This window comes from Panthera leo, chromosome F3 (genome assembly GCF_018350215.1).
Source record: "Panthera leo isolate Ple1 chromosome F3, P.leo_Ple1_pat1.1, whole genome shotgun sequence".
NCBI classification, from domain to species: domain Eukaryota; kingdom Metazoa; phylum Chordata; class Mammalia; order Carnivora; family Felidae; genus Panthera; species Panthera leo.
This window is the reverse complement of record NC_056696.1, coordinates 23,565,610-23,579,540: the sequence shown is the minus strand read 5'-3', so window position 1 is coordinate 23,579,540 and position 13,931 is coordinate 23,565,610. Positions and strand designations below refer to the sequence as shown.

General features: G+C 37.5%; 1 protein-coding gene across 6 annotated transcripts in view; it reads left to right on the top strand.

Annotated features, from left to right (window-relative positions):
• The window catches only part of SWT1 (SWT1 RNA endoribonuclease homolog), a 106,343-nt gene that overhangs the window by 1,338 nt on the left and 91,074 nt on the right, over positions 1–13,931 (top strand). For all 6 annotated transcript variants that reach the window (XM_042925307.1, XM_042925306.1, XM_042925309.1 and 3 more), the window contains exons 2-4: positions 1,884–1,973; positions 4,852–4,932; positions 6,825–6,883. In XM_042925307.1, coding sequence (XP_042781241.1) covers positions 1,893–1,973; positions 4,852–4,932; positions 6,825–6,883 — 221 coding nt within the window. In that variant the 5' untranslated portion in view covers positions 1,884–1,892. The remainder of the gene's footprint in view (positions 1–1,883; positions 1,974–4,851; positions 4,933–6,824; positions 6,884–13,931) is intronic.

The following is a 13,931-nucleotide window of genomic DNA, read 5'->3' as shown; positions in this document are numbered from 1 at the left end:
GAAGATGGAAAGGGTTAGATTTTAGTGTGTGGACTCTGGGAATTTCAATAAGAACTTTTAAGTGTGGTCTGTGCTCTTGAGACAGCTTAAAAAAAGAATCTTAAAAGTTGAAGAATTATATTGAGCATATTACTCATCTATTGCTGCCTAAGTTATCCTAAAACTTAGTGGTTTAAAACAACAAGTATTTATTACCTCATAGTTTCTGTGTGTCAGAAATTAAGAAGTGGCTTTCTGGGGTACCTGGTTCTGAGTCTCATGAGGTTGCAGTGAAAATATCAGCCAGGGATGCTGCCACTCAAAGGCTTGATTAGGGCTTCAGGATTAGCCTCAAAGCTGGCTCACTCACATGCTTGGCAATTGGTTCTTTTTTGGCAAGAGGTCTCAGTTCTTCACTGGTGGGCCTCAATGAGCTACTTAAAAGTCATCATGGTATGGTGGCTGGCTTTCCCTAGGGTAAGAGAAAGACAGAACCCACAGTGTCTTATATAACTTAGCCACGTATGCCATATAGCAATTCCTATTGGTGACACAGGTCAGCCCTATTTATTGTGAGAGGACTACCTAACAGTGTACTTACCAGGCAGCAGAGATCATCAGGAGCCACTTTGGAGGCTGGCCAGCACAGGAAGTCTCCCCTTTTTGAGCTTATATTTTTTCATAAAACCAACATGACTTTCACACCATTATAAATATGAAACATGTGTCATGTTAAACATGTAGGTGTTTTTGCTTGGATAGTCCATTATCTTCAGTGATTTTTTTTTAATTGGGCTTATTTTTGTATTCAAAGCAGTGACATAAGACTAACTTGGGTCAGTTTAAATTGTAAAAGGTAACATTATAAGTAGTCCATTGTCTTGAAGCAATTCATTTCATGGAAGTTATTGTTTTTTTATTATACCTTTCCCCAACATGGAATAGAATCCTTGGAGTAAGAGAAGGAAAAAGAAGATTATTACTCTCATCTGGAAGCACAACTGTGAATTCAGTTATTGCCATACATTATCTTACAAAGCAAAATTTCTGGGCGATTTAGGATCAGTGCTTGGAAATCTATGTTGAATATGCTTTTGTTAATTTTTACTGTTAGCATTTCTGTTAGCTATCAGCATTTTCCTTCTTTCTCTCTACATTCATCAAAGCATTCTAAAAGTTTGATTTAGTATACTTGCATTATTTTATATAACTTCACTTACTGTGGTCATGATTGACCAGGAGTAATTGCAATTGTTTGGTTTCTAAAGCTTTTCTTATGTTCAGAGTCCCCATATGTGTCACTGTCAGCAATAAACTCTCCTTTGGGCTTTGCTTCTAGACTCCTGTCTATCTTCCCGTTCCAACAGACCTGGTGATATTTCCAACCCCTAGGCTTTCTATTCCAGCACTGGAAGCTTCTGGTGCACACTGAGTTGAGTGTAGAGGGTGTGTCAGGAGAGTAAAGACTTAGGACTAACTGGTTTTGAGGTGTAGGTAATTGAGTGTAGAGGGTGTGTCAGGAGAGTAAAGACTTAGGACTAACTGGTTTTGAGGTGTAGGTAAGGCAAAATACAGCAGTTCTGCAGGCAGTTGGAAAATGGTGATCTGAAGCTTGGGAGAGAAATCAGGGCTACAGGCACAGTTTTGAGAGTCATTCCTAAAAAGGTGATAGATGAAACTGAAGTAGAGGAAGAGATCATTATGAGGGAAACTGTAAGTGAAATAAAGTGGAACAATGAGAGAATTCTGTTGTCTTGGGAATGGTTAGAAAATGGAAATCATTTTGTAAAACTCCAGTCTTTGTATAACTGAAAGAAGATGAATTTCTAACGTATTTTATGGTGGTGGTGGTAAAACACACGCACACACACACGCACGTAATGTGTTTTTAATGTTTATTTTAGCTTTTCAAAATGTCCAACAAAGAATCTTGTGGAAAAAAAGAGAAGTCTCGGAGAAAAGGCAGCACCGCATCACCCAACTTTGACCTAGAAGTAAGAATTTTGCTTTACTGACCCAAAGATACCTTTTTTTGCAGTTCACTTTTGTGTTAAGAAAAAAATACCTCAGTTTTAAAATGAGCTATGTAAATATTTTGTTTTGCCCTTCTGACACAGAAGTAATTTGTTTTTCCCATCCTTTTTTTTCACCCATTCTTGCATTATTTTATTTATTCCTCACAACTCTGTGAAGTAGGTACTTTATTATCCCAATTATACAAATGCCAAAACTGAGGCTTAGAGAGGTATGTAATTTGCCTAGTCATTCCTGACTTGAGTTCTAGGCCCTCCTTTACATAGAAATAACTCACCATTATACCTTTATTGTGTGTCTCCTTCTTCATTTACTCAGCACTGGATAAGATTATACGCTCATCAGTCAGAATAGGCTACCCTGTGCGGGGGAGGCTAAAGGTAGGGACGGCATGCTCACCATGTGCCTTTCTCTGTGACTCTCAACACATTACCTTAGGAAGTACTTTAAAAAAATTTTTTTTAATGTTTATTCATTTTTGAGAGAGAGAGAGAGCAGGAGAGGGACAGAGAACGAGGGAGACACAGAATCTGAAGCAGGCTCCAGGCTATGCCCTGTGAGCACAGAGCCCGACATGGGGCTCGAACTCACAGATGTGAGATCATGACCTGAGCCAAAGTTGTAGGCTTAATTGACTGAGCCACCCAGGCCCCCTGGAAGTTTTGTTTTGTTTTTTAAGTTTATTTATTTATTTAAAGAGAGAATGAGAATGAGTGGGGGAGGGGCAGAGAGAGGGAGACAGAAGATCTGAAGCAGGCTCTGCGCTGACAGCACAGAGCCCGATGTAGGGCTCGAACTCACAAAATGTGAGATCATGACCTGAACCAAAGTTGGACACTTAACCGACTGAGCCACCCAGGCAAACTAGAAGTATTTTAGCAGATGAAATTTAGGGTGTCCCAATTAATTGAGTGAAATGTTATCTCTAGGAAACAAGACTGAAACATGATTTATGTGACCAAAACAAACGAAAACCCTGCAATTAGTTTTATTATAAACTCTCTGAATAGTCTGCTTAGTGCATCATCAGAATTAGACAATGTTTATGCTATAGTACCATCCAAGATGAGAGACTAAAGTCTAGCAAAGGTGAATATTCACTATAGAAGTGATTTCTGTGGTAGCAGATTAGTTCATAAGGCTTTTACATCACCTGGATAAAGTAGACTAAGGATCATTACACTTTTTGATGTTTGTTCCTTTCTTACTAACTATCTGATTACTAATTTGACCTCCCAGATATAGGGATAATTGGAAAGGGGACCCTGGAGTATGGCCTTACAGTACTATGGTATCTTTGATTTATGTATCTTCTATTTGGCACTGATAATTGGCATGCCGTTTGCAATTCTCCTATTCTCTTTTAATCTCCTTGAATCAGACTTTTTGTTGCCATCACTCCTCCAAATATGCTTTCATCAAAGCCAGCAGCAGTGGTTTCCATGTTGCTAAATCCATTTGTTGCTCTTCAGACCTCATCTGACTTGAACCATCAGCAGTATTTGACATAGCTGATTACACTTTCTCCTTGAAACATTTTCTTCACTTAACTTTTGAAACACCATATTCTCCTGATTTTCCTCCACACTGGTGACTTGCCTGGAAGTGTCCTCTGTTGATTCCTCATCTTCTTAAACTATAACCTTTCAAATGCCCAGCTTCGGTTTTTCCAATTTAGTAAGTTGCAATTCCATTCTTTCAGTTGCTTGGGGCAAAGTCCTGGTCATCATCCTCTACCTGCATCCAGTCTATCAGCTTTCTCTTAATAATATATTTAGAGCCTGACTACCTCCTCTGCTGTCACCTTGATCCAGACAATCAGCTTGTTTCTCCAGATTGTCCCAGTACTTTTCGTATTTATCTCCCTGCTGCCACCTTTGCCTCCTCATGTTCTCTTCTCAGCAAGCTGCCAGAATGATCCTATTAAGATGTAAGTCAGATCATGTCACTCCTCTGCTCTGTACTTTCTGGTGGTCTTCCATTTCCCCCAGAGTAACAGCTAAAGTCCTAGCTGGGGCCAACAAAGCAATCTGTTCTCCCCATCTCATCTCCTTTCATTCTCTCATTGCTTTCTCCATTTTGTGTTTTTTTGCTATTATTCCAACAAGCCAGGCACATTACTGCCTCGGGGGCTTTGCCCTTGAACTGAAAGCTCTTTCCCTAGATATTCATGCAGCTTTTTCCTTCACTTCTTTAGGTCTCCAGTCAGATGTCAGCTTATCAGTGGGGCCTTTTTCTGACTACTGTTTAAATTTGCAGCCACCTGCACCCCCACCTTCCAGCCCTTCCTGCCTTCTTTCTCTGTTTTATTGTTTTCCATCGCATCATCCCACACTAAATCTATTACTTGTTTATTTGTAAATTCCTGCACTAAATTTTAACCTCCATGAGGGCAGGGGCTTTTGTTCATTAATCTGTCCCCACTGTCTAGAATGGCTTTGGTACATGGTAGGTACTCAGAGTTTGTCCCGGGTCTGCTGAGTTTTGGATCCACTGAAACATAACTGGATGTATGATTTTGCTTTATAAAAGACTGAATTCCACCATGGCAGTGCCACCTCCCCGTACCTTTATCTGAGCCATCAGCTGTCTTCTGCTGTAGCACCTGTATCCTATCTCATCTCTAATTCAAGAGCATCTAGATCCTCTGATTTCTAGTTGTCTTCTTTCTGGCTGAATTTCCCTCCCTCTTACCAAAGGATGTGTGCCTTTAAACATTTCCCCCCCTGAAGGTTATTATTAATATAGAAAGAATATTAATTTATAATAACAATGGTTAAATAACACTTACACTATATTTTGTGTCTTTCTTTCCTTTTTTCAACTTGGCATTCTTAGGATAAGAAAGAGAAAAAAGCTTCAAGTTCTCCTAGTTCAGCTTGCTGTGTAAGGTCTGTTTCATCAGAGAAGAGAAAACTGGTAAGTGTTCATATACTATAACTAACTCTAAACATTATTTATATTAAAGTTTTAATGTATAATTGGAAAGTTTATGATATAAATTCCCCCACGACTTTTTTACTCATATTTTCTTTATACTTTATGATAGCCAATAGAAAAAAATAAACCAGTGTTTGGTTTTTTTCTTCCTTCTCACCAAAAAGCACTAATCAAGGCCTTCATTTCTTTCTGGGGATACAGGGCCTCAGCACAAGAGAAGAAAGAGAGAAATAGGATATAGTCCCTGTCCTAAAGACTTTAAAGAATAGAGAGAAGTAGAAGCGCATGCACAGATAACTTAACGAAAGGACATACCTCAGTGTCAAAGCAGAAAAATGCACAATAAGTTGTAAAAGAATTCAAAACATCAATCACCAAGACTTGGAACATACTTAGGAAAAAAAAGGTGGACGAAATATATGCTAACGACTGAATATAGATGGAATAAAGATGAATGAGTTAAAGAAAAAAGGTTTTCTTGGCTAAGAAAGCGTGGGCATTCTAAGAATCTATAGATGACTCGAGTGCATTCAGCAGAGAGAAAATAAACCAACCTACCTAGAAACAGAAGGACTATTTTGAGGAAGAAAAATAGAACCTACCATGTGGGATCAGACAACATGGATATAAATTAAGATAGTTTTAAAAAGTCTCGTCCCATATATGATTGTATTTGGCTTTACAATATTCTTGGGAGATAGCGATGGCAGATATGTAGTGTTTGTGTTTTCAGATCCAGAAATTAAGATCCAGAAGGTTAAGTGACTTGTCCAGGGACACAAAATTGTTTATAGCGACAGAGCCAAGTCCAGAGTCACATAAATAATTAGAAACACATTAAGCTAGCTCAGGGGTGGTTGGTGAAGTGCTTAACTACATTCAAGTTGAAAGTAGGTGTATGTGGGGATAGCTACAGGTTTGCAGGTAATGAGAGAAAGTAGTTGTGAAAGTTGTGTGAATGTAGAATTCTGTTTTTAAGAGTTTGTTTTTGTACAGTGACACTGCTATTTGAATCGATTGTTTCTGTACTAATCTCCTTAAAGCATAGGTTTCATCATATTTCTCCTCTGTTGAAAAATCTTCACTCACTTTTTAGTCTGTCATTTAGGACCTTCTTAAATTCAGTCACACCTTAACTCTCCAGTTCTCTTTTTTCTTCCTCAAAATAGTCCTTCTGTTTCTAGGTAGGTTGGTTTATTTTCTCTCTGCTGAATGTGCGCCAGTCGTCTGCAGCTTCTTAGAATGCCTAAGCTTTCTTAGCTGGGAAAACATTTTTTCCTTAATTCATTCATCTTTATCCCATCTATATTCAGTCGTTAGCATATATTTTGTCCATCTTTTTTCTTAAGTATGTTCCAAGTCTTGGTGATTGATGTTTTGAATTCTTTTACAACTTATTGTGCATTTTTCTGCTTTGACACTGAGGTATGTCCGTTCGTTAAGTTATCCGTGCATGTGCTTCTACTTCTCTCTATTCTTTAAAGTCTTTAGGACAGGGACTATATCCTATTTCTCTCTTACTTCCCTTGTGCCGAGGCCCCGTGTCCCAAGTACATAGAGAGACAGGGTGGGGGAGTAGAGATAGTGGCCACAGGTGGTTTCGGTCCTGGCTCTGCTGCTGACTTGCTGTGTGATGTTGAGAAAGACACTTTGCTGTATTTGAGCCTTGGGTACTTTATCTGTAAAAGGGGAATGATGATATTATCTATCTCACAGGATTTATTGGAAGGATTAAATAAATTGTTGTGTCATCCTATTCACTAACACATAGGTGTGGAAAAAAATATTGTCTCCCAGTCTCTTTCCCCTGTAACTGTGGTAAAAGTGCACAATTTATATTTCCTAAATGATACATTTTTTTTTTCTTTCAGAAATCGGATCATACAGACATTCTGTACTGTGATATAAAAAGAAGACAAGAAGTGAGAAGGTAAATTCCCCCTTTTTATTGATATTTTTTACTTTTTGGGCCTTAGAATTGTGAAAGTAAATATTTTGATTTGCAAATTTTTTTTACTTTGATTAGTACTGATTTGCATATAAATATTTCTAGCTATATCACAGGTTATGATTTTTTAATTTTTTTAAAATTTTTTTAAATTTTATTTCAGAGAGACAGAGATAGCATGAGTTGGGGAGGTACAAAGAGAGAGGAGGAGAGAGAGAATCCCAAGCAGGCTCTTTGCTTCTAGTGCAGAGTCTGATGTGGGGGTCAAACCCATGAAACTGTGAGATCATGACCTGAGTGGAAACTAAGAGACCGACGCTAACCCCTCATTATTGAATTTTCTTAATGTTAGTGTAGATTTAATAAAGAGTTGAGTGAAATAAAAACTCTTGTCACAATTCTGTGCTTTCAAGTAAATGACCCTTTCAAGTAAAATGCTAATTTTTATCTCAGGTGATTTGATTTTGACACACCCTTAGAAGTTTCATGACTTTGTTACATATAGTGATAGAAGAAGTTGTGTGGCTGGTTTAGAAATGTTATAAATTAAAGATGAATTACATATTACCTCTGAAGAGAATGTGGTACATATTGAATTGGTATGGTTTCGAAACTGTGTTAATTAAAGAGGATATGGCCACAACTAGATAGCTTGGGGAAAAATGGTAGGAACCGTGGAGATTATTTTTCTTTAGTTTCTGTGTTCTTTGGATAACAATTTCAGAGAATTTTGTGGTGAAGGCATTTCTTGCCACTAATACGGTACAAATAAGTATAAAAGTATGCATAATGAAAGTGTATGAGATCATAGTTTCTCTGAAAATAAGGAGTTATGGGAAAATGATAAAATGGCATTAAGTATATACATAAAATTTCTGCTTCACCAACTCAATGTTTGCTAAAAACGTGAAAATTCAACTTGCCTCTAGCTTTTCTTCAGCTTTTTTTTTATTGTCTCCTTTCTTTGTGATACTTTGCTTCTTATATTATTATCAGTTGAAGTACATTCTGTCATAAATTTCACATTACGTTGACTATTACTTTCTAAATTTTTTAAAATATTTTTTATTTTTTAATTTTATATTTTTAATTTACATCCAAATTAGTTAGCACACAGTGCAACAATGATTTCAGGAGTAGATTCCTTAATTTAGCCCATTCCCCCCTCCAGTAACCCTTTGTTCTCCATATTTAAGAGTCTCTTATGTTTTGTCCCCCTCCCTGTTTTTATCTTATTTTTGCTTCCCTTCCCTTATGTTCATCTGTTCTGTGTCTTAAAGTCCTCATATGAATGAAGTCACATGATATTTGTCTTTCTTTGGCTGACCAATTTCACTTAGCATAATACCCTCTAGTTCCATCCACATAGTTGCAAATGGCAAGATTTCATTCTTTTTGATTGCCGAGTAATACTCCATCAAATGTATGTGTGTGTATGTATCTTCTTTATCCATTCATCCATCTATGGACATCTGGGCTCTTTCCATACTTTGGCTATTGTCGATAGTGCTTCTATAAACATTGGGGTACACGTGATCCTTTGAAACAGCATACCTGTATCCCTTAGATAAATACCTAGTAGTGCAATTGGGTAGTTCTATTTTTAATTTTTTGAAGAATCTCCATACTGTTTTCCAGAGTGGCTGCACCAGCTTGCATTACCACCAGCAGTGCAAAAGAGATCCTCTTTCTCTGCATGCTCGCCAACATCTGTTGTTGCCTGAGTTGTTAATGTTAGCTATTTGGACAGGTGTGAGGTGGTATCTCATTGTGGTTTTGATTTGTATTTCCCTGATGATGAGTGACGAGGAGCATGTTTTCATGTGTTGGTTGGCCATCTGGATGTCTTCTTTGGAGAAGTGTCTATTCATGTCTTTTGCCCATTTCTTCCTTGGATTATTTGTTTTTTGGGTGTTGTGTTTGATAAGTTCTTTATAGATTTTAGATACTGACCCTTCATCTGATATGCTGTTTGCAACTATCTTCTCCCATTCTGTCAGTTGCCTTTTAGTTTTGCTGATTGTTTCCTTCGCTGTGCAGAAGAAGCTTTTTATTTTTATGAAGTCCCAATAGTTCATTTTTGCTTTTGTTTCCCTTGCCTCCGGAGGTATGTTGAGTAAGAAGTTGCTGTGGCCAAGATCAAAGAGGTTTTTGCCTGCTTTCTCCTCGAGGACTTTGATGGCTTCCTGTCTTACATTTAGGTCTTTCATCCATTTTGTGTTTATTTTTGTGTATTTTGTGTATAAGAAAGTGGTCCAGGTTCATTCTTCTGCATGTCGCTGTCCAGTTTTCCCAACACCACTTGCTGAAGAGACTGTCTTTATTCCATTGGATATTCTTTTCTGCTTTATCAAAAATTAGTTGGCCATATGTTTGTGGGTCCATTTCTGGGTTCTCTATTCTGTTCCATTCATCTGAGTGTCTGATTTTGTTCCAGTACCGTACTGTCTTGATGATTACAGCTTTGTGGTATAGCTTGAAGTCTGGGATTATCTCCTGCTTTCGTTTTCTTTTTCAAGATTGCTTTGGCTATTCGGGGTCTTTCTGGATTTTTTAGGATTATTTTAGGATTATTTGTTCTAGCTCTGTGAAGAATGCTGGTGTTACTTTGATAGAGATTGCATTGAATATGTAGGTTGCTTTGGGTAGTATTGATATTTTAACAATATTTGTTCTTCTAATCCAGGAGCATGGAATCTTTTTCCATTTCTTTGTGTCTTCTTCAATTTCTTTCATAAGCTTTCTATAGTTTTCAGTGTATAGATTTTTCACCTCTTTGCCTAGATTTTTTCCTTGGTATTTTATGGTTTTTGGTGCAATTGTAAATGGGATCGATTCCTTGATTTCTCTTTCTGTTGCTTCATTGTTGGTGTATAGGAATGCAACTGATTTCTGTGCATTGATTTTATATCCTGCAACTTTGCTGAATTCATGAATCAGTTCTAGCAGTTTTTTGGTGGAATCTTTTGGGTTTTCCATATAGCATATCACGTCATCTGCGAAGAGTGAGTTTGACCTCCTCCTGGCTGATTTGGATGCCTTTTATTTCTTCGTGTTGTCTGATTGCAGAGGCTGACTTCCAATACTATGTTGAATAATAGTGGCAAGAGTGGACATCCCTATCTTGTTCCTGACTTTAAGGGGAAAGCTCTCAGTTTTTCCCCATTGAGGATGATATTAGCGTTGGGTCTTTCATATATGGCTTTTATGATCTTGAGGTATGTTCTAGCCCTACTTTCTTGAGGGTTTTTATCAAGAAAGGATGCTGTGTTTTGTCAAATGTTTTCTCTGCATCTATTGAGAGGATCATATGGTTCTTGTCCTTTCTTTTATTGATGTGATGAATCACATTGATTGTTTTGCAGATATTGAACCAGCCCTGCATCCCAGGTATAAATTCCACTTGGTCGTGGTGAATAATTTTTTTAATGTATTGTTGGATCCAGTTGGCTAATATCTTGTTGAGGATTTTTGCATCCATGTTCATCATGGAAATTGCTCTATAGTTCTCCTTTTTAGTGGGGTCTCTGTCTGGTTTTGGAATCAAGGTAATGCTGGCTTCATAGAAAGAGTTTAGAAGTTTTCCTTCCATTTCTATTTTTTGGAACAGCTTCAAGAGAATAGGTATTAACTCTTCCTTAAATGTTTGGTAGAATTCCCCTGGAAAGCCATCTAGCCCTGGACTCTGGTTTTTGGGGAGATTTTTGATTACTAATTCAATTTCCTTGCTGGTTATGGGTCTGTTCAAACTTTCTATTTCTTCCTGTTTCAGTTTTGGTAGTGTGTATGTTTCTAGGAATTTGTCCATTTCTTCCAGATTGCCCATTTCATTGGCGTATAATTGCTCATAATATTCTCTTATTATTGTTTTTATTTCTGTTGTGTTGGTTATGATCTCTCCTCTTTCATTCTTGATTTTTATTTATTTGGGTCCTTTCCTTTTTCTTTTTGATCAAAGTGGCTAGTGGTTTATCAATTTTGTTAATTCTTTCAAAGAACCAGCTTCTGGTTTCATTGATCTGTTCTACTGTTTTTTGGTTTGAATAACATTAATTTCTGCTCTAATCTTTATTACGTCCTGTCTTTTGCTGGTTTTGGTTTTATTTGCTGTTCTTTTTCCAGCTCTTTAAGGCATAAGGTTAGGTTGTGTATCTGAGATCTTTCTTCCTTCTTTAGGAAGGCCTGGATTGCTATATACTTTCCTCTTATGAACGCCTTTCCTGCATCCCAGAGATTTTGGGTTGTGGTGTTATCATTTTCATTGGCTTCCATGAACTTTTTGATTTCCTCTTTAACTTCTTGGTTAGCCCATTCATTATTTAGCAGGATGTTCTTTAGTCTCCAAGTATTTGTTACCTTTCCGCATTTTTTCTTGTGGTTGATTTCGAGTTTCAGAGCATTGTGGGCTGAAAATATGCCTGGTATGATCTCGATCTTTTTGTACTTGTTGAGGGCTGATTTGTGTCCCAGTATGTGGTCTATTCTGGAGAACATTCCATGTGCACTGGAGAAGAATGTATATTCCACTGCTTTTGGATGAAATGTTCTGAATATATCTGTTAAGTCCACCTGGTCCTGTGTGTCATTCAAAGCCATTGTTTCCTTGTTGATTTTTTGATTAGATGATCTGTCCATTGCTGTGAGTAGGGTGTTGAAGTCCCCTACTTGTTATGGTATTACTGTCAATGAGTTTATGTTTGTGATTAATTGATTTATATATTTGGGTGCCCTCACATTTGGCACATAAATGTTTACAATTGTGAAGTCTTCTTGGTGGATAGACCCCTTAATTATGATGTAATGCCCTTCTTCATCTCTTGATACAGTCTTTATTTTAAAGTCTAGGTTGTCTGATAGAAGTATGGCTACTCTGGCTTTGTTTTGTGGACCATTAGCATGATAGATGCTTCTCCATCCCCTTATTTTCAATCTGAAGGTGTCTTTAGGTCTAAAGTGGGTCTCTTGTAAACAGCATATAGATGGATCTTGTTATCTTATCCATTCTGTTATCCTGTGTCTTTTGATTGGAGCGTTTTGTCCACTGATGTTTAGAGTGAGTACTGAAAGATATGAATTTATTGCCATTATGTTGCTTGTAGAGTTGGAGTTTCTAGTGGTGTTCTCTGGTCCTTTCTAGTCTTTGTTGCTTTTGGTCTTTATTTATTTGTTTGTTTGTTTTTTCATCTTTTCTCCCCTCAGAGAGTGCCCCTTAAAATTTCTTGCAGGGCTGGTTTAGTGGTCACAAACTCTTAATTTTTGTGTGTCTGGGAAACTTTTTATCTCTCCATTTGTTTTGAATGGCAGCCTTGCTGGATAAAGAATTCTTGGCTGCATATTTTTCTGATTCAGCACATTGAATATATTCTGCCACTCCTCTCTTGCCTGCCAAGTTTCTGTGGATAGGTCTGCTGCAAACCTGATCTGTCTTCCCTTGTAGGTTAAGGACTTTCTTCCCCTTGCTGCTTTCATGATTCTCTCCTTGCCTGAGTATTTTGTGAATTTGACTCTGATATGCCTTGTTGATGGTCGGTTTTTGTTGAATTTAATGGGAGTCCTCTGTGCTTCCTAGATTTTGATGTCTGTGTCTTTCCCCAGGTTAGGAAAGTTTTCTGCTATGGCTTGCTCACATAACCTTTCTACCCATATTTCTGTCTCTTCCTCTTCTGCGACCCCTATGATTCTGATGTTGTTCCTTTTTAATGAGTCACTGATTTCTCTAATTCTTAAATCATGCTTTTTTGCCTTACTCTCCCTCTTTTTTTCTGCTTCATTATTCTCCATAAGTTTGTCCTCTAGAGCACTGATTCCCTGTCCTGCTTCACCCGTCCTTGCTACTGTGGCATCCATTCAAGATTGTAGCTCAGTTATAGCATTTTTTATTTCATCCTGACTAGCTTTTACTTCTTTTATCTCTGCAGAAAGGGATTCTAATCTATTTTCGACTCCAGCTAGTAATCTTATTATCGTGATTCTAAATTCTTGTTCAGACATCTTACTTGTATCTGTGTTGGTTAAGTCCCTGGGTGTCATTTCTTCCTACTCTTTCTTTTGGGGTGAATTCCTGCTGAATTCTGTGGTTCAGCTTGTGAAGATTGTTGTGTTAATCCTCAGATCAGTTTTCTAGGTATGCAGGATGGTTTATTGTTGGTCTGGCTGTATTTCATGGACGTGAGACACACAAAAAACTTCCATGCTGTTCCACCATCTTGGCTCCTCCCTCACCTTCTAAACTTTTTGAACTGGATTTTTAATGCCTTTTATCATAGAGTATTCTTTTTTTTTTTTTTTTTAATTCTAAAACCCTGCTTGATTTTTCACTGGTTACTTTTTGCCTCATTAAGGGCACATTTTGTAGCCCTTGATTTTACATCTATGTTACAAGAGCATGAATAGACTTCTAATTTACATACTACCCCCTTAGCCTTGTCCACGTTGTCTTTAGGGGGAAGAAGAAGCAATATTGTTGAATTATTTTGAGAGTGGGATCCAAAGTATTCCAAGGATGCAATGAAGTTCACCTTGGCTTTAGTATTTACTCAAAATTTGGGGACGCCTGGGTCACTCAGTCGGTTGAGCATCTGATTTCAGGTCAGGTCATGATCTTGTGGTTCGTGAGTTCAAGCCCTCTGTTTGTGGTGCTCTCTGCTGTCATTGCAGAATCTGCTTCAGAGCCTCTGTCTCCTCTCTCTGCCCGTCTCCCATAGGTGCACATGCTCTCTCTCAAAAATGAGTAAATGTTAAAAAAAATATATGCTATTTGGTTTTAGCTCTTGAAATGCTGAATAATTGAATACCTACTGCAACATTTCTGCATTCCTGAATCCATGTGTGATCAATGATGTTGTGTGGGTTATCATCGTATCTACTGAGAGTAACAACATCAGTAATATGTGGCATATTGGATTTATTGTTAATATCTGAATATTCTCATATATTAATAAGTACTCTAGATGTAACTTATGTGAAATTTTCTTTTGTCAGAGACAAACTATATGTCACAGTAGGTATTTTAGAACTGTCTCATCATGTG